The 20,927-nt window shown below is 31.7% G+C and overlaps 1 protein-coding gene across 1 annotated transcript in view; it reads left to right on the top strand.

Annotated features, from left to right (window-relative positions):
• LOC127698449 (rap guanine nucleotide exchange factor 4-like) overlaps positions 1–20,680 on the top strand; it is a 126,523-nt gene extending 105,843 nt beyond the window's left edge. Inside the window, exons 17-30 of the mRNA XM_052201902.1 lie at positions 131–209; positions 727–877; positions 2,475–2,572; positions 2,856–2,992; positions 4,273–4,419; positions 5,403–5,500; positions 7,674–7,799; positions 9,178–9,356; positions 9,755–9,845; positions 13,995–14,133; positions 14,573–14,637; positions 14,921–14,975; positions 15,194–15,248; positions 15,920–20,680. Of these exons, the coding sequence (XP_052057862.1) occupies positions 131–209; positions 727–877; positions 2,475–2,572; positions 2,856–2,992; positions 4,273–4,419; positions 5,403–5,500; positions 7,674–7,799; positions 9,178–9,356; positions 9,755–9,845; positions 13,995–14,133; positions 14,573–14,637; positions 14,921–14,975; positions 15,194–15,248; positions 15,920–15,992 (1,493 nt within the window). The 3' untranslated portion in view covers positions 15,993–20,680. The remainder of the gene's footprint in view (positions 1–130; positions 210–726; positions 878–2,474; positions 2,573–2,855; positions 2,993–4,272; positions 4,420–5,402; positions 5,501–7,673; positions 7,800–9,177; positions 9,357–9,754; positions 9,846–13,994; positions 14,134–14,572; positions 14,638–14,920; positions 14,976–15,193; positions 15,249–15,919) is intronic.
• The last annotated feature ends 247 nt before the right edge of the window (positions 20,681–20,927 follow it).

Genomic DNA, 20,927 nt, shown 5'->3' with positions numbered 1-20,927 from the left:
GATACTGCATTTTAGTCTTCATTGGATGCTGCAGTGTCCAGTAGTTAATATTTATTGATTAAGAACTGCTCACATATTGTTTTTTTTTTCACCACAAGTTCTGACAACACAAACTATTTATTTTTTTCAGATTTTTTCCTGGAAGATTTTCTGAGGACACATGTGATATTTATGCCGACAAACAAATTGTGTGCAGCATTGCTGTCACAGTATCCTTTCAAAGAACAAGTTCTAATCAGTGTTGTAATGGGATAATTATTGCATCCCATATAAACTACATATTCAAAGATGTTATAAAACAGGTCTTATCTGGTGCTATAGCTTCAGGAGATAGTTACACTTTTTTGTTTTTTAATATGATAAAATAAAATTTTTTTTCCAAAAGAAAACATGGACTATGCCAACTATTCTTTAACTCCTGTGATTAATTTCAATGAAATCTTCACAATCTTTCTTACATTGTGCCACTGTGCAATTTCTTTTTTGTTTTTATTCATCCAAATTTTTTTTAGGTTACACAACCATGAGCATTTTCACATCTTTTCAAATGAGGGAGCTAGTAATTAGTTTAGTAAACTGATATTGGTTGAAATATTATGCATGATATAATGTTGTAGTGAGAATGATGTTTTCATCTCTCATTGCCCTGTTGGAGCTATGTTTGTTATGCTATGGTAAAAGATCTTTAAGATCTCTACCAGACATTATTACCTTAACCAGTAAAAGTTACCATGCCAAATCCTATGTTAATTGTGATGAAGAGAGTGCCTCATATGCCCTTACACAAAGACGATCAGTCATACAGTTTGTACATGAGTGGTTTTCAATAGGACCATCTGTGTTCAAAGGAGAGAAGACCATCAAAGCATTTTTAGAGGTAGATACTGTCAAGTAGCATTCTGTTTTTGGAAAACTGTACATATAATTTAAATTTAGTTATCTTGGAATGTAATAAAAATGACTAGGAATGAAATATTAAAATTTTCAAGAGAGAAAAAAAAATCAAGAAATAATAATTATGAAAGAGTAAAACAGCATTTATTTTAACATTGTTCTTTTTTTGTCCCCAGCGTAACGCCTTGCGGGGGGACATGGAAATACCGAGCGTCTGGCCTTCCAGTCTTGTTAGCGCTCTCACGTGTACAATTCTTGCCAGATTCTCATAAAACTTGTATCATAGGTTTATATCAGCAATATCTTGGACGAGTTTGAAAATCAGTGCCGATCAAATATTTTTAAAAGAATTATGCCCTTGGACACATTAATTTTATGGAAAATTGCATCGTAAGCGCTCTCATGTGTACAATTCTTGCCAGAAATTTATGAAACATATATCATAGGTTTATATTAGCAATGTCTTGGACGAGTTCGAAAATCATTGCCAATCAATTATTTTTAAAAGAGTTATGCCCCTTGGAAACATTAATTTTATTGAAAATTGCATCGTTAGCGCTCACATTTGTACAATTCTTACCAGATTTTTATGAAACTTATATCATAGGTTTATATTATTATATTAGCATTGTCTTGGACAAGTTTGAAATCAGTGCCAATCAATTATTTTTAAAAGAGTTATGCCCTTGGTAACATTAATTTTATGGAAAATTGCATTGTTAGCGCTCTCATGTGTTCAATTCTTGCCAGATTTTTATGAAACTTATATCATAGGTTTATATCAGCAATGTCTTGGACGAGTTCAAAATCAGTGCTGATCAATTATTTTTAAAAGAGTTATGCCCCTTGGAAAAATAATTTATATGGAGAATTGCATTATTAGCCCTCTCATATTTGCAATTTTTGCCAGAATTTTATGAAACTTAAATCATAGGTTTATATAAGCAATGTCTTGAACAAATTTGAAAATCAGTGCCGATCAATAATTTTTAAAAGAGTTATGCCCCTTGGAAATATTAATTATATTGAAAATTGCCCTATGAGTGCTCTAATGTATACAATTCTTGCCAGATTTTTATGAAATTTACATTTTAGGTTTATATCATCAATGTACTTGAAGAGTTCAAAAATCAGTTCCGATCAATTATTTTTAAAAGAGTTATGCCCCTTGAAAATATTGATTTTTTATATTGAAAATTGCAATGTTATCGCTCTAATGTGTTCAATTCTTGCCAGAATTTTATGAAACTTATATGATAGGTTTATAGCAGCAATGTCTTTGACAATTTCGAAAATAAGTGCTGATCAATAATTTTTAATGAGTTATGGCCCTTGGAAATATAAATTATAATGGAAATCCTTTATTTTAAGATTTAAGCAAAAAGACATGATCTAGGCATTATTTTAGGCACCAACAATTTTATTGTAAGAAATGGACAAAGTGAAATAACACTTTATATATTTCATTTGCTTCCATGCTCAGTTATAAAAGGCTACTAACTCACTATTTCCCCGAGTAAAATGATAAAACATGACTAACAACAATTTGTTTACATGAAACAAAAATACTTGTTTTGCAGGAATTACAGAGTGCAGTAGAAAAGGATATATTGGTCCTCCAGTCACTGTCACAAGAATTACATATCATTAAATCTATTCTACAGTATATTGCTGATAAGTAAGTCACATCATTAAACCACCTAATAAAGAGTTGATCAATTGGAACTTTAAGTCATTATGCTTGTTACAATTCTGTTTATTATGCTTATACAGAATTTTTTATTTTTTGAAATTTAAATTGTGAAGTTAGCTGATTTTCAGGCAAATTTGTGTAACATTCCCTAAAATAAAAAGTGTCATTTTGTAAATGGTGCTTGTTAATATTCTATTGAAAAAAACTTGAAAGAACCATGAAACACTGTTAATTGTTTAAACTTTTGATATTTAATCTTTCTCTTTAGAAAATCTCCAATAGAAGATAGGCCTATTATAAAAAGAAAATTCTCACCATCAAGTGTCTTAGTAACAAAGAAAAGTTCATCAGTGGACCAATCAACTTTACCTAATCTGAGGCAGCCAATCAAACCAGATGATGAAAGTAAGTTTACATTTCAATACATGGTTGTTTTTTTTTTGTTTCTTGCCTTTTTTATTACATTAATAAGTGGTATGTTAATGGATAAACTATTGGTTGGGAGTTAATGTTAATTGCTATGTTCATGCATTTTACACATGTCTTAATACTAGCTAAAAAATACACCAAATGGTGTTGTCGAATCTTTTAATTTAAAAAAAAAAAGGTTTTGTTTTTGTCTGTACATCACATAAAAGTGCGTTTTTTTTTATTGAAAATTAAAGACTTTTATGTAACACTACTGTCTAATCAATAATATTTGATATGTTTATGCTCCTGTAACCCCATCACTTATTACTATACATTATATATGTGGTCTCATTAGTTATGGTATTGCATGATAGTGAAAGCATTAATATTATACACTTAACCTAATGGGAAAACAATAAAGTTGTTCCAAATATAGTCATTCTAGTGTATACAATTATTTATAATGGTATAAAGAAAATTGAAAATCACCAATTCTCTCATGTAGGAAGTTTCTATATTGTCCTGTGTGAAATTTAAATATTTTTAAGTTTTATGTGATCAAAAATAATTTGGCACTGCAAAAAAATATTCCTGGTTTTTACAACCTTTAATTTGGTAAATCATTTGTCTATGTTACTTCATCTTCGCTAGCCAAGGGTTACGATCCACTTCCCTCCTCTCCACCCTTGGCAGATTAAGCCAACATTTGTGAGAACAATGTTGCGCCATCTATCGTTAGATTAAAGTCACGCCCATTCCGAATACATTATTCTTGACCAATGGTAGCACGTGAACTCTTCAATTTGGAGGTAAAAACACGGTAGCGTCTAGATTCTACACACTTGGTAAAGCAGGAAACGAAAATATACTTTGCCATTCATGCATTTGTGCAAGAAACATACACAGGAACTTCTATTAGTTGATTAAAAACATTCAAATTGTCACTAAATATAGTCGTATGTTTAGGGATGTAAAGACTTGTTGCACAATAAGCACATGGCAATTGTTTACATACACTTTCTACATTTACATGTGATCTTGTTATAGGCGCTTTTTGATTGGATGCAGCGAGTTTCGACTGCAACCAATGAAAATCATTACCTTGTGTCTCCGAAATTCTATCTCAATCTGCCAAGGGTTAGAGGAGGGAAGTGGATTGTAACCCTTGGCTAGCAAAGAAGATGTTACTTAGTTACAAATGTAAATATTATAGCACTCCCAAATACAAATACAACTTATCCAACTTTTTTTGTAACCCATTTTTTTTTTCTCAGATATTTTCAAAGTTTATTGTGCAGACCACACATACAGTACATTACGTGATACGATGGACTGTTCTGTACAGCAGATTGTTGAGCAGGCCAGAGACAAACTGTGCCTTGGTGAGGACCTTGTATTATGTGAGGTCAAATCATCTGGTGGTAAGTTTACACATAATTTAATAGATATATTACGGAAGGCTTTCGGCAATCTATTGATCTTGAAAGGTGGTAAATTTTTCAGCAGACGACTTTACCCATTACAGATCAAAAGAAAACCATTTGGTGACAGAATTTATACGCTCTAAGAATTACGTAATCGGTTAAGAGATAAGTTATGCCTTTCAGATGACAATATTTACAAGTTATAAGATGTGGATCACATGAACAAATCACAGATTTGTAATTAGATACAATTACATTTGTAATACTTTAGTTCAAGGAAACAGATTTAAGAGTCAGTATGCATTCCCTCTCTTTCTATGAATTAAAAGAACTATGCCATATTCTGGCAAGGTCATTTCAGAGAGTGCAGTACCCATCCTTTATTTCATGCTCCATGTGCTTTATCCATTTAATCTTGATGCTGACCTTTTTTCAATAATAATATTTATGATTATTGAGTGTCATAATACATAAAAAAAATTTACAGAAAATATACCACTTTTGGTCTTTTCTTCTGGTTTGGCAGTAAAGGGAAAGATGTTAAGTAAATTAATTTGTACAGTTATGTAGTAACACTAGACAGCTGGGGTGTAAAGGTATATTGATTGTAGTATATTTACTTAAACAGCAAGAAGCATGCTTTATTTTTAAGATAGAATTATTCCCTTTGTCTCAATTTTTTTCAGTAATATGTAAAAATTAAATTATCCAAACACTTAAAAGGAATGAATTGAATGAAGGGATGTTTAGAAATGTTCCTTCTACAAATTTTAATTTTCTGAATACTTACCAAAACAATCAAATGAATATTGTTTTTGATATCTTCACAATTTGCAAAATACTTATGCCCTTTTTTAAATTTACTTCTGCTCTTTATGTGCTTGGAGGAATAATTTCTGACCCTTTTCAAATTTGGGTATAACACTAATATAATAGACTCTCAAAAAATGTATATATAAGATTGTTCTTTTTATTTACAGAACGAGTTGTTTTTAAGAAACAGGATATATGTGTGACCACACGACTCACTATTAATGGATATTTATTTATATCACCCAGAGAACATCTTGATGCTTTGGTGAGTATTTAAACCCCCCAATACATGTTATATCACAATTCACTATTAACTAATAAATCAAACTGATTCACTGATATTTTTTGCGGTCATATATTGGTATGATGTTGGCGTCGTTGGAAGACACATTGGTTTTCGCACTCTAACTTTAGTTTAAGTGAATGGATCTCTATGAAATTTTACCATAAGGTTCAATACCACAAAAGGAAGGTTGGGATTGATTTTTGGGGTTATGGTACTAACAGTTAAGGAATTAGGGGCTAAAAAGGGGCCAAAAATAAGCATTTTTGTAAATTCCAGACATAACTTGTGTGTTAGTGTATGGATCTCTCTGACATTGTACCACAAGGTTCCATACCACAAAGGGAATGCTGGGATTGATTTTGGGGGTAATTGCCTCCAAATTTTAGGAATTAGGGGCAAAAAACCAGCATTTTTCTAGTTTCATGACAATAACGTGTGTTAGTGTATGGATCTTTATGAAATTTTACTACAAGGTTCCATATCACAAAGGGAAAGCTGGAATTGAGTTTGGGGGTAATTGCCCAAAACTTTTAGAAATAAGGGGCCAAAAGGGACAAAAAAATAAGCATTTTTCTAGTTTCCAGACAATAACTTGTGTTCAAGTGTATGGATCTCTCTGAAATTGTACTGCAAGGTACCATACCACAAAGGGAAGGCTGGAATTGATTTTGGGGGTAATTGCCTCAAAATTTTAGGAATTAGGGGCCAAAAAGGGGCAAAAAAACAAGCATTTTCTAGTTTCAGGACAATAACTTGTGTGTAAGTGTATGGATCTTTATGAAAATGTACTACAAGGTTCCATATCACAAAGGGAAAGCTGGGTTTGAGTTTGGGGGTAATTGCCCTAAACGTTTAGGAATTTGGGGCCTAAAAGGGGCCAAAAAACAAGCATTTTTCTAGTTTCCAGACAATAACTTGTGTTCAAGTGTATGGACCTCTCTGAAATTGTACTGCAAGGTACCATACCACAAAAGGAAGGCTGGGATTGAGTTTGGGGTGATGAATCATAAGGGGGTTCAAAAAATTGGGGCGGGGGGGGGGATTTTTTTTCTTTTTTTTTCTTTAAAATTTTCCATTTTAAATTGGTTATTTCTGATTTATATATAAAAGCAAATAATAATTATATGGTTTGAATAGGTAAATTAAATTTTTAAGTTCTTAGACCACATTCATTCTGTGACAGAAACCTATGCTGTGTCAAATATTTAATCACAATCCAAATTCAGTGCTGTATCAAGCTTGAATGTTGTGTCCGTACTTGTCCCAACTGTTCAGGGTTCGACCTCTGCGGTCGTATCAAGCTGCACCCAGCAGAGCATTTTGTTTTAAATAGTTCTGACATTTAGTGTTCATGTTCATTACAGAAAATGGCCATAACATCATATACATATTACAAGTGCTGGCTCTGAAATATTGTGTATTGAAACTGCCATTTTTGTAAGAAAACTATTTTACATCAATATTTGCATGCAGGTTATTAGGGGGGTTATAATTGACAATATAGAGAATAGTGATATGAATACTTCATGTTATTACTAAAATAAGTATGAGTAGATATGGGTTAAACACACAGGATATAACATTTATATAAGACAATTAAACACAATTAAACATTTAGGTCATTTGAAGTGGTCTTCACTTCAAGAACAGATCTCCAACAGAAAATAAGAGAAAAATTGATAGAATGGTGACAAAATAAAATAAACTATATATATTAAAATAACCAAAAATTTCAGCAATAGTTATCATATGTATATCACATTTATCCTAATAATAAAATGACAAAATAAAACCATTTCCTTAAATATTTACATATGGGCTTGATGTACAGTAGAATACTGTAAATTCAGAAATTATCGCGAGGTTTTTATTAATGCGAATAATGCGACTACTTGAGTATCGCAATAATAAGAACTCGCATTCTGATATCAAATACATATATCTGTATGTAGCTTTTCCTAAAATTGCAATAATTAAACTCGCATTTTTGTTAATTCTTCAAAAATAGCAAAAATAAATACATGCAATAATTTCTGAATTTACAGTATGGTGAAGTTATATATAGTGTTTGAGATCACAACACTCTAAATTGTCATTTAGTTTTGTGAAAATTCTTTATAAAAGGTCTGAAATGTCTTGCTTTTCTTTGTAGACCCCATTACCAGAACAAGAAGGACCAACACATGGTACAGCAAACACAATAGAACTGATGAGTACAAAAGAAATAGCATATCACATGACTTTATATGACTGGGAATTGTTCTCTTGTCTACAAGAGGTAAGTGTTCTTATTACCTGTCACATGACCCTATACCACACGATTAACTTGATTTGGAATTGTTCTTTCATATACAGCCACATGACTTGGAGCCTGGGATATCATATGGCATGACTTTATAAGGCTGGGATGTGTAATATTGTGTTAGTCACTTGGTTATGTTAGAATATCAAATGTAGATAAAATATCAATGAAACAGCAACCCATCAATGCAAGTTTGCTAAATATAGACATCTATAGTGGTCACAATAAAGTTCACTGATGGACAACCTCCAACAAGCAGCATAAACTACAAATTGTTGTTAGTTCAGACCATATATGAATGGGAATGAGCATTGTCTCTTTCAAAATGACTTTCAAGACAATTATAGACAACAAATTAAAATATTGTAAGAATGTTGTAAATGAGCATTATTTAGTATATTTTTTATCATATACCAGTTTACAAACATTACCAACTGTGGATATCTTGGAAAATAATTTGAAATAATTTATATCCTTAATAGTATTTCATATATGCCCAAAATAACAAGCACATGTATCCCATATCCTAATAATAAAATGACCTTATGTACCATATCCTTAAACCTCTTAAAAGGGGCACAAATATGGTAGTCTTGTAAATGTCCTTTATTTTCAATTGTGTATGAATTGTAAATGTATTTTCAATAAGTAAAAGTTATCAGTAATACCAATCACTTTACAGAGCATTGAATAAGAATTGATGTAGGTGTCTTTAGCCTGTAGCCTTATGGCTTTATGAAACCAATAATTCCTTTGTGTAAAGTATTATGTCATTTATTGTGTTAAAATTGTAACTTTAAAGGTATTTTGGATACAATAAATGATGCCTCAAATTACGTTCACTGTAAGCTGAAGAAGTCAGTTGAAACCACAATAAGTCATCGTGTGCTTTCATCAATTGACTATTTTGTTACAAATGATAAAATTAAAAGTGTCCTTATATGAGGAATTGATATAGCTTTGAAATATTATAATCTTCTAAGAAAATATTCTTTGATGTGTTCCAATATCTTTTAGGGAAAAGTTATTTTCATTTGACATTTATTGGTTACTTCAATTTAAACTGATAAAAGAGAGCACTAGATGACTTGGTTATGTATTTGAATTTAATAAGTTGCCTTTTTATGTAAACAGAATTTACAAATAATGGCTTTTAAAAGATTTTCTTTTCTATGTTTTTTAATTGGACCTTAATTTGAAAGTTTCATATGGGTTTATAATTATGGGACCTTCAAAAAATCAATATAGGTTTATAATTATTTCTTTATCATTAATATTATTATCTTTTTTCATTATTTTGTTGATACATGACTGATATTAATATTTATAGATGTATGTACATTTTTTATTTCAGTATGAATTGATTTACAAAGTATTTGGAGCTCATCAGTTTAAAAAGATCACAGCAAACTTAGAGTCATTCTTAAGAAGATTCAATGAAGTACAGTATTGGATAGTGACAGAAATGTTACTTACATTGAATGTCAGTAAAAGAGTACAACTTCTAAGGAAATTCATCAAATTAGCAGCTCAGTAAGTTCTTAGGCCAAGATAAAAATTTGCTATGCTTTTAGTGACAAAAATGAAGATGAGTGTGGTTTTTTTTTAAGTTCATTTTTCCCTTTTTTTATAAATACTTTAATTCTATCAATTTGAAGTTAATCTCTCTGAACCTATTTTCATTACTAAAGATGATCTTGGAAAGGATTTTTGATTCTGTAAATGACATAATTCTTAGGAAAAATTGAATTGATGTTTTTTCATCATATATTTTGTGGTAGTGCAGATATGTAATGGCAGAAAATGCAACAGACAAAAAAGAATCTTATTCTGATATGTTAGAAATTGCCCAAATTAAGTATGTTTTGAAAGCTACTGCATTTGTGCTAGTCATGTGCATATATTCTTATTCTATTTATTTTATATTTCAGTTGTAAGCAGTATCAGAATTTGAATTCCTTCTTTGCTATAGTGATGGGTTTAAGTAATATTGCTGTCAGTCGTCTTTCACAAACTTGGGAGGTAGGTCACAATCTGTTGCTATAGTGATGGGTTTAAGTAATATTGCTGTCAGTCGTCTTTCACAAACTTGGGAGGTAGGTCACAATCTGTTGCTATAGTGATGGGTTTAAGTAATATTGCTGTCAGTCGTCTTTCACAAACTTGGGAGGTAGGTCACAATCTGTTGCTATAGTGATGGGTTTAAGTAATATTGCTGTCAGTCGTCTTTCACAAACTTGGGAGGTAGGTCACAATCTGTTGCTATAGTGATGGGTTTAAGTAATATTGCTGTCAGTCGTCTTTCACAAACTTGGGAGGTAGGTCACAATCTGTTGCTATAGTGATGGTTTTAAGTAATATTGCTGTCAGTCGTCTTTCAATAACTTGGGAGGTAGGTCACAATCAGTTGCTATAGTGATGGGTTTAAGTAATATTGCTGTCCGTCATCTTTCAATAACTTGGGAGGTAGGTCACAATCTGTTGCTATAGTGATGGGTTTAAGTAATATTGCTGTCAGTCGTCTTTCACAAACTTGGGAGGTAGGTCACAATCTGTTGCTATAGTGATGGGTTTAAGTAATATTGCTGTCAGTCGTCTTTCAATAACTTGGGAGGTAGGTCACAATCAGTTGCTATAGTGATGGGTTTAAGTAATATTGCTGTCCGTCATCTTTCAATAACTTGGGAGGTAGGTCACAATCAGTTGCTATAGTGATGGGTTTAAGTAATATCGCTGTCAGTCATCTTTCAATAACTTGGGAAGTAGGTCACAATCAGTTGCTATAGTGATGGGTTTAAGTAATATTGCTGTCAGTCATCTTTCAATAACTTGGGAGGTAGGACACAATCTGTTGCTAATAGTGATGGGTTTAAGTAATATTGCTGTCAGTCATCTTTCAATAACTTGGGAGGTAGGTCACAATCAGTTGCTATAGTGATGGGTTTAAGTAATATTGCTGTCAGTCATCTTTCAATAACTTGGGAGGTAGGACACAATCTGTTGCTAATAGTGATGGGTTTAAGTAATATTGCTGTCAGTCATCTTTCAATAACTTGGGAGGTAGGTCACAATCAGTTGCTATAGTGATGGGTTTAAGTAATATTGCTGTCAGTCATCTTTCAATAACTTGGGAGGTAGGTCACAATCAGTTGCTATAGTGATGGGTTTAAGTAATATTGCTGTCAGTTGTCTTTCACAAACTTGGGAGGTAGGTCACAATCAGTTGCTTAAGTGATGGGTTTAAGTAATATTGCTGTCAGTCGTCTTTCAATAACTTGGGAGGTAGGTCACAATCTGTTGCTATAGTGATGGGTTTAAGTAATATTGCTGTCAGTCATCGTTCAATAACTTGGGAGGTAGGTCACACTCAGTTGCTATAGTGATGGGTTTAAGTAATATTGCTGTCAGTCATCTTTCAATAACTTGGGAGGTAGGTCACAATCAGTTGCTATAGTGATGGGTTTAAGTAATATTGCTGTTAGTCATCTTTCAATAACTTGGGAGGTAGGTCACAATCAGTTGCTATAGTGATGGGTTTAAGTAATATTGCTGTCAGTTGTCTTTCACAAACTTGGGAGGTAGGTCACAATCTGTTGCTATAGTGATGGGTTTAAGTAATATTGCTGTCAGTCATCTTTCAATAACTTGGGAGGTAGGTCACAATCAGTTGCTATAGTGATGGGTTTAAGTAATATTGCTGTCAGTTGTCTTTCACAAACTTGGGAGGTAGGTCACAATCTGTTGCTATAGTGATGGGTTTAAGTAATATTGCTGTCAGTCGTCTTTCAATAACTTGGGAGGTAGGTCACAATCAGTTGCTATAGTGATGGGTTTAAGTAATATTGCTGTCAGTTGTCCTTCACAAACTTGGGAGGCAGGTCACAATCTGTTGCTATAGTGATGGGTTTAAGTAATATTGCTGTCAGTCGTCTTTCAATAACTTGGGAGGTAGGTCACAATCAGTTGCTATAGTGATGGGTTTAAGTAATATTGCTGTCAGTTGTCCTTCACAAACTTGGGAGGTAGGTCACAATCAGTTGTTATAGTGATGGGTTTAAGTAATATTGCTGTCAGTTGTCTTTCACAAACTTGGGAGGTAGGTCACAATCAGTTGCTTTAGTGATGGGTTTAAGTAATATTGCTGTCAGTCGTCTTTCAATAACTTGGGAGGTAGGTCACAATCTGTTGCTATAGTGATGGGTTTAAGTAATATTGCTGTCAGTTGTCTTTCAATAACTTGGGAGGTAGGTCACAATCTGTTGCTATAGTGATGGGTTTAAGTAATATTGCTGTCAGTCATCTTTCAATAACTTGGGAGGTAGGTCACAATCAGTTGCTATAGTGATGGGTTTAAGTAATATTGCTGTCAGTTGTCTTTCACAAACTTGGGAGGTAGGTCACAATCAGTTGCTTTAGTGATGGGTTTAAGTAATATTGCTGTCAGTCATCTTTCAATAACTTGGGAGGTAGGTCACAATCAGTTGCTATAGTGATGGGTTTAAGTAATATTGCTGTCAGTCATCTTTCAATAACTTGGGAGGTAGGTCACAATCAGTTGCTATAGTGATGGGTTTAAGTAATATTGCTGTCAGTTGTCTTTCACAAACTTGGGAGGTAGGTCACAATCTGTTGCTATAGTGATGGGTTTAAGTAATATTGCTGTCAGTCGTCTTTCAATAACTTGGGAGGTAGGTCACAATCAGTTGCTATAGTGATGGGTTTAAGTAATATTGCTGTCAGTTGTCCTTCACAAACTTGGGAGGTAGGTCACAATCTGTTGCTATAGTGATGGGTTTAAGTAATATTGCTGTCAGTCGTCTTTCAATAACTTGGGAGGTAGGTCACAATCAGTTGCTATAGTGATGGGTTTAAGTAATATTGCTGTCAGTCGTCTTTCACAAACTTGGGAGGTAGGTCACAATCTGTTGCTATAGTGATGGGTTTAAGTAATATTGCTGTCAGTCGTCTTTCACAAACTTGGGAGGTAGGTCACAATCTGTTGCTATAGTGATGGGTTTAAGTAATATTGCTGTCAGTCGTCTTTCAATAACTTGGGAGGTAGGTCACAATCTGTTGCTATAGTGATGGGTTTAAGTAATATTGCTGTCAGTTGTCTTTCAATAACTTGGGAGGTAGGTCACAATCTGTTGCTATAGTGATGGGTTTAAGTAATATTGCTGTCAGTCATCTTTCAATAACTTGGGAGGTAGGTCACAGTCAGTTTCTATAGGAATGGGTTTAAGTAATATTGCTGTCAGTTGTCTTTCACAAACTTGGGAGGTAGGTCACAATCAGTTGCTATAGTGATGGGTTTAAGTAATATTGCTGTCAGTCGTCTTTCAATAACTTGGGAGGTAGGTCACAGTCAGTTTCTATAGTGATGGGTTTAAGTAATATTGCTGTCAGTTGTCTTTCACAAACTTGGGAGGTATGTTATCATCAGCTTCATGGAAGTATAAACAATGGAGGATCAATGAAACAGCAACCCAAAAACACTAGAAAAATCCCATTAGACCTTAGTTTGCAGTTATTGAAACATATTTCATAAATGTATCAGATAACTCATGAAATTTTTTTTGAAAAATTCATGGCATGGAAGGCCATATTGCAAACCAGGTATTTTTGGGAGAGGAGGAATGGTCCATAAGTTGCCATTTGTCCCTTAGTGATATGAATTAATATACCCCACTCTAGGAGAGGGGGTTATATTACATTCACCTCGTTCAACTAATATTTTGATCCCACTTTTCTCAACTTATATTGAATGGAAGGACTTCATATTTGGTCAACAGCTAGACAGTGTTTACTTATACTGTATATTTTGATATATGTTTTTTATTGTTGTTGTCTTTGGAATTCGGTGTTGTTAGCAGGTCTTTTGTAGTATTTGTTCAATTTATTCTAATCTTGGCTAAACTTCGGTTGATTTAAGTGATATTTGAATGTAAATTTTGTTTCATACCTATTATATAATAACAAAATTTTAAAAAGTTGTTTTAAAAAGCAATTTTAATATGTTTTAATTACATTTGCTGTATTAGTATCTATCTATTTAGAAGATCCTGATAAAAACTTATGGCAATGGGAGACAATTCCTCTTGTGATTATATAGATACTGGTACATTGAAAACAAGTATATTTAGAATTTATTAAACTGCTTAATATTTACAGAAACTGCCTAGCAAGTTCAAGAAAATGTTTGCCGATTTTGAAACTTTGATGGATCCATCGAGAAATCATCGAGTGTACAGACTTACTGTTGCCAAACTCTCTGCTCCAATCATTCCATTTATGCCTTTATTAATGAAAGGTAAGGAAAACTAGGATTCTGTTCTATTGTCATTTTATGAGGGGAAAAAACGAAGTTCTCATTATAACTAGTTAAAACAGGAAACAAATTTAACTCTGATCATTTTTATAACCAAAATCTTACAATATTTTATCCATTTATTTACAACATGTCAGTTCAGTTTAAATGTATGCAAGGGCCAATTAAATAATTGGTAGGCATTTGAAATCAAAAGTCTAAACAGCTTGTTTCAGGTGCCTTGGCTATAGATTACCCTGGTCCCACCTGATAGATTTTGATAGTTATAACATCTGTGTGATATTTGAACTCTTTGATAAGATTATAATAGGAGTAACAGTTGCAATAACTTTTATTAACAGATAAGTATTTATACTGTGGGCTTATAAATATCTTTTTATGAAGCGCTGTCATATAACTATTTTTGTTTTACTTATTTCAGATTTAACCTTCACGCATGAAGGAAATAAAACATATTTTGATGGTTTGGTGAACTTTGAAAAAATGGTATGTATACTCTAACATAATTTTGTTTATTGCTGTCTCGTGACTATTTAATTGTCAGTAAAACCTTAATTCTTTGATATTAAATTTTTTTATCAATACATAGATATTGGGTGAAGTCTTTTTGTAGTTCGTTGTGAAAGACTTTCAATATTGTTGAATAATTTTAACCTGATTCCAGTAATTCTTTATTATTTTGTCCTAATATTTAAATAATATTTTAAAACATCGTCAGATAAAACTTATGTTTTCAATGAAATCTTATTACCTTTGTTTTGTTTTTTAGCACATGATTGCTCAAACAATGAGAACAGTGAATTTTTGTAGAAGTCATCCATTAGGTAAGTATTGTAATTAGAAACATTATCCAAGGTCTAACACAACCATTACCATTCAAAATTTCTACAGACTGCTTTGCACAATGAATGATAACTCAGCTGAAATGTTTTGGAACTGAACAAAAAATGCATTTCTGTAAATTGGGAATTATCTCCCCTTAAAAACCAAAATGTTACATCTATATTCATCAATAATGTATTTCCTAAATACTTTTTTTCAGAAATTGAAGCACCTTCTACAGCAAAATCATCGACAGAAGTTGAAGAATATATCAGGTATATTTTTTCAAGGATTTTCATGTTTTGATATATTAGTAAAAATGTTTTTTAATGATCAGCTAATGAAGATCAACAAACATGTTTCTTGTGTTTTCGGCTATAATGCTGAGAACTTAAGTAGATTGAGAGAAACTGTGTACAACAAAAATGATTAGCAAGACAAGATCTACAAAAAAAATGAAGGAATGGAAACAGTGAATTGACTCCTTATTGGGTTATTGTCCTTCTTGGACTGAACAATTTTTTTTTAAACCTGATCACAATCTTATATACGGTAGGGTAAGATGTCTGCCACTGTTGCTTATGATATGAATGATGCCATATTTGAGATTCAGGCTCATGGGAACCTCTAGATAAATCATATACAATATTTTCATTTAATGAATATTCTATTATTCTACCAATAATTTATTTTTGAAAAAATCCCATGCATTGTTAAGAAAGCTTTAGAAGTGATGATATCTCTTGCTCTATTGTTGATGCATTATGATTTAACAATATTGTACAGAATACATTGCAATGTAGGCTCTTAAATATGTACAGTTATGATGTATTTATTCTTTAAATAACTTATCTTATGTGTACTACTTCACTTTTTCTCTTTCAGTTTTGTATGCTTATCGAAGTTGTTATTCTTCCATCTAAAAAACATATTTGACTTTTTTCAGGAACTTGAAAGTGATAGACAATCAGAGACTTTTAACAAAACATTCATACAAGTTGGAGCCCAGACGGACATGACGAAACTTGATTTTGATTAAACTAACGGTGCCAAACGATTTTCTATAATACATGCAATACTGCAGGTGTATTTGATTGACATCTAGCATTTGTCTTTGACAATCCTGGTGATTTTATTAGTGAGAATAGTGTCAGCACTGAAGAAGCCCTGGTTTGATACACGTGTAGTGTTATTTTCTTTACTAATAAAAAGGAGATGGAACCAGAGTTATAAAATCATATGGATGAATTGTAATTTTATGTGATACTTAGTCTAAGGAAATGTTGACATGCGGAAATCATATATTCTTTAAGATCATAACTGCACATATATCTAAATATTAAAAGGTTCTAGATGCATTTTAGTATATGTTCTTCCAAAGTGCAGAGAAGAAAATTTTTTAACTTTATTTGTATGTGCTACTTACATTATATCTGAAACAGTTTATGTTGCTGTTTAATAATTTCTGATAAGGGGCATGTTCCCATATATTGACAGTAAATATTTCAAGGAACCTTACTTTTGCATCAATGGAAAAAAAATCTGCGATATATTTGTTTATCTTTTAATAAAAGTATAATTGACTTCCACTACTTTGGATGAACAAATATTATAATTTTTTTTAATACAACTGAAAATTCTCTTAAAAAATATAGATCAACACTTCAGTTTCTGTCATGGAGCCATTGAAAATTTGTTTTCATGTAGAAAGGTGATAAACTCTTTAAGATTTAAACAAAAAACTTGTCCAAAATTGAATTTCCAATCAAAAAAGAATTAGAAAATCAAAAAAGGTGTGACTTGAAAGGTTGCAACAGATATCATTCTGCTTTTAGTGATTTTGGTTTCTTACATGATTAACACACTTGTATTTAATTAAAAACAAATACTATTCATAAACTCAATTTTTTCAAAATATGCTTCCAATATCACATACATTCATATATAACCACATGGAAATTTCATGTATTTCATCCTATCTTATTTATATAATACAGAATGATTGAATTGCATAATTGATTTGTCAAAAAGAAAATTACTCCTAATTTTGTTTGGATGAGTTGTTAGTTATGTAAATCCATTGACCCACTGTTACATGTGTAGTCTTTGTGATTTAATTAGAATTTAAGTAAAAAGGATATCATCTAATAAAGAAAGATAATTCAATTTTTTCAAATCAATGGACTTAGTTGTAATTTATACAGCAGCACTGTCTGTTTCGCTGGTGTGTATAGGACTTTCTGAAAACTCACCTCGGAAGGTCCAACTCTGATTTTAAAATTGCAATTGAAAATGAATTTATATTTCCATTGTTGGGAAGTATACTGGTATAAGCACAGGTTTGCTGCAGTGCAGAGCAATGATGAGACTTAACTTAGAAAACAATGTGTTACTTTAATATACAAACATTTCCAGCTTTTTTTTAAAGTACAAGTATAGTGGAAGACAAAAGACAATAACTTTTTTATCTATATAAACCAAATATTATTTTTAAATCATTAAAAACCGCTATTCATTGACTCTTCGTTGAGCTACATTTGCCGTGAAGCAGTTCCACTTGCCCACAAAGGAAATAACCTACTTCAAATTATACTTTTAGAGTAAAATTCACGACTCCCGAAATGAGTTTCTGGAAAGACCTATAATAGTATTATAAGATACAAATATTTATAACACATAGAGATATATATATGATACATTTTTTTTAACCAGAAAAATTACAATTGTATTCAAAATTGCATAAACATTTTGATAAAGTCTGTAACACAACTGTTATTTTAATCGAATAAAGTTTACAGTGCCTTATGATATTGATCAAAAGTAATCATTTAATCCATCAGCATTATTTCATAATAAAACTTATGTAATGATGCATGGGAGAAGGTATGCTAAGGCCACTAATTTACACTGTGAAACAAGAATCACAACCTACCTTTATGTTTGTCTCAGTTATTATGTAATAGAAATTTGCCTGACATATTTTTTTAAACCTTCTACTTGCATTTAGGAAAAAATGGCCACAGCCTAAACCAAAATGGATTTTGGCCAAAAGATGTCTTATTCAATGTTTTGTGTGTGTGAGTGAATTATCATTTTGTGTAAGGCTGTTGCTCATATTTATTGTTAATTAAAGAACATTTTTTTTGTTAAATGTGACTATTATATTATATGTATTACATCCCAAAGATAGAACAAATACAATATCTACTCTAAAGTATCCATATTACATGTATATCATTGGAAGAATTTTATTATGTTTGCCATTTCAGGAGCCAGTTAATTAATAATTTGAATATTTATATTATTTTGTTTCGTCTGAAAAGTCCATCAGTGATGACAAAAAGATATATATTATAAAGAATGGCTAATTTTCCATTGTGTATTGAACAGTGCATTTGTCAGTGATTATTCAGCCTCAAAATTATACCTAGGCTGCAATTCTTTATGCCAATGGGTTTAGGCATGTAACACCAATTTTGAATAGATGCTGTCTTCCATAAGTTCCATGGTCGACAGTCGGAGTCATTGGCAACAACATTGTGCAATCACAGTCGACATTTACAGGATATTTGAAATTAATTTTGAAGAGTATTGCATTAATAGGAATAACAGTACTGTATTTCAAGAGTTGCTGCCGTCAATTTTGGATTATATTTAATATAGTACTGTTATTCCTTACCTGTATGATGGAGGATTTAGATTATATTCCTTACAGTTGTTACATTTTCCAAAGTGTATATCCTAAACTGTTGAGTGTATTTTCAAAGGACATAGAGCAATGGCATATGTCCTCTGAGACAAACCAGTTTTATATATTAATTCATAATCACAAGGTAAAATGAGGGAGTACAGTAAGATTGTTATTTGATTTAAAGTCTTTTGTGTTCTTTAGTGTAATCTTATAACACAATGGGTCAATATATTATGGTGCATTTATTCATGTCCATCTGCTAAATTAAGAAAGCAACCCCTCCTCTATAACTCTAGTATCTGTTTGTTTTCTTTATTAGGGATAGGGATTTGTGATTTGTGTATTTTCTTTATTAGGGATAAGGGTTTGTGATTTGTGTATTTTCTTAATTAGGGATGTGTATTTTCTTTATTAGGGATTTGTATTATTTTTGTGATTGTTTGATTTATGTTAGATATAATGAAAGTCATGAGGATGATTACTGGATAAATGGGAATTAGTGATAGACAAAATATGCAATGTTGAGAATTTTTCCTTTTTGCCAGAGTAATGGGACTTGATTATAGAGTATTAGTCAGAATTACACAGAGCAAGCAAGTTTCAGGAAAGTTTTACTAATTGAAGAAATTTTTTTTAGCTCATAATCACTTTTTGTCGAGCCTGCGACATTTATATCACGAAAGCGAGACATAGCGATCCTAGATTCCGTTAGTGGCGGCAACATTTAGGTTCAGTCTGTGGTTAAAGTGTTTTTTAGACATCAATAACTTTGTCAAACCTTCATGGAATTTTATGAAATTTGGACAGAAGCTTGCTTATGACCAAAATACAGTATCCAGAACAAAATTTTTATTTTTTCGTATTTAACTGATAAATGGACTTCGTTTTTTTACAGTTAACAAGTAGATACAGTCTGGGGTTAAAGTTTGTTACACATCAATTACTTTGTCAAACCTTCATAGAGTCGTGGCAGAAGCTTTTAAATGATTTTAAAAGAGAAAGATATAATGTCAGAAGCAAACCTTTGAAAATATATTTTTTTTTAATTTTTTTTTTAGTATTTTTGTGATAGATGGACTTCGTTTTTACAGTTAACATTTACAGTCTGGGATTAAATTTTTATAAAATTGGTAAACCTTCATGGATTGTTATGAAACTTGAACAGAAGCTAATCTTCAAGACCAAATAGCATTTAAAGAAAAAGTTTGAATTTTATTTTTAATTCTGTATTTTACTGATAAATGGACTCACTTTTTAAGTCAACATTACACTTTTACACTGACAGCGGCAATTGCAGGGGAGACACAGGGTTCCACGGAACCCATTACGATTTTTTTTATTAAAACTGCTTAGATGAGTGCTAGGTATTGGGTGAACAATGGTAGGGATGATTTGGGTATAAAACAACGAAGTCCATATACTAGTAATGATTTGAATCTGTAAAAAAATAATATTAATATGTTTATTAGCTAACATTCTTTATGGCAGATTATTAAAGTATAGTTCATAAATTAAAATAAGGCAGGATAATATACATGGAAAAAGCAATTTATTTTTACCAGAGTACACTATTTTTGTGTAAATGATGCATTAATAATTGTTTGTTGCATACTGTGTGTTTATTGAGAAAAAAAAATTGAAATTACTTATAACGTTCTTTTTCCTTTTATATTTCTACAAAATATTAAAAACAGGGATTTGTAATCTTTTGTACCACGTGTATACCCTGTTGCTTGATCCTTAGCTTGAGTAGAACTTGAAAAATGGAAAGACTTTTTACTTACCAGTAGGTATGATTTTGAATTATTGGTTTATTCTTTTTATGGGTTCTAGAAATTTTTTTTTTTTCATTGAAGATGACATTTTTACTTTTTTTCTTGTACATCATAATTTTGTTCATAATACCATTTATTGTTAAAAAGGTTGTTAATTGTTTAAATGATCCCTGTTACATATCTCTATTTATTTGTAATAAAACACAATTGTTGATCAAAATAAAGTAATTCGTGTACTGATGTTATTGTGTGTGTATATTTATATAACATAACTTCTCTTTAGGTACCCATAGTTTAATAAAGCTATATAAGGGTGTAGTGGATAGTGTTTACAGCAGTGCATGTCTGATTGTTTGTAAACCGCCTGGATGGATTCATGGTAACATACTCATCTCTAGTGCAAGAGGTTATGGGTTTGATCCCCAGTCAGGTCAAACAAGATTTAAAAGTTGGTATTTGCTGCTTTTCTGTTAAGCACAGAGCATTTA

The sequence above is a fragment of the Mytilus californianus genome, unplaced genomic scaffold, assembly GCF_021869535.1.
Source record: "Mytilus californianus isolate M0D057914Y unplaced genomic scaffold, xbMytCali1.0.p SCAF_4, whole genome shotgun sequence".
NCBI classification, from domain to species: Eukaryota; Metazoa; Mollusca; class Bivalvia; order Mytilida; family Mytilidae; genus Mytilus; species Mytilus californianus.
Note: the sequence above shows the minus strand (reverse complement) of the source record. Positions and strands in the feature narration are given on the sequence as shown.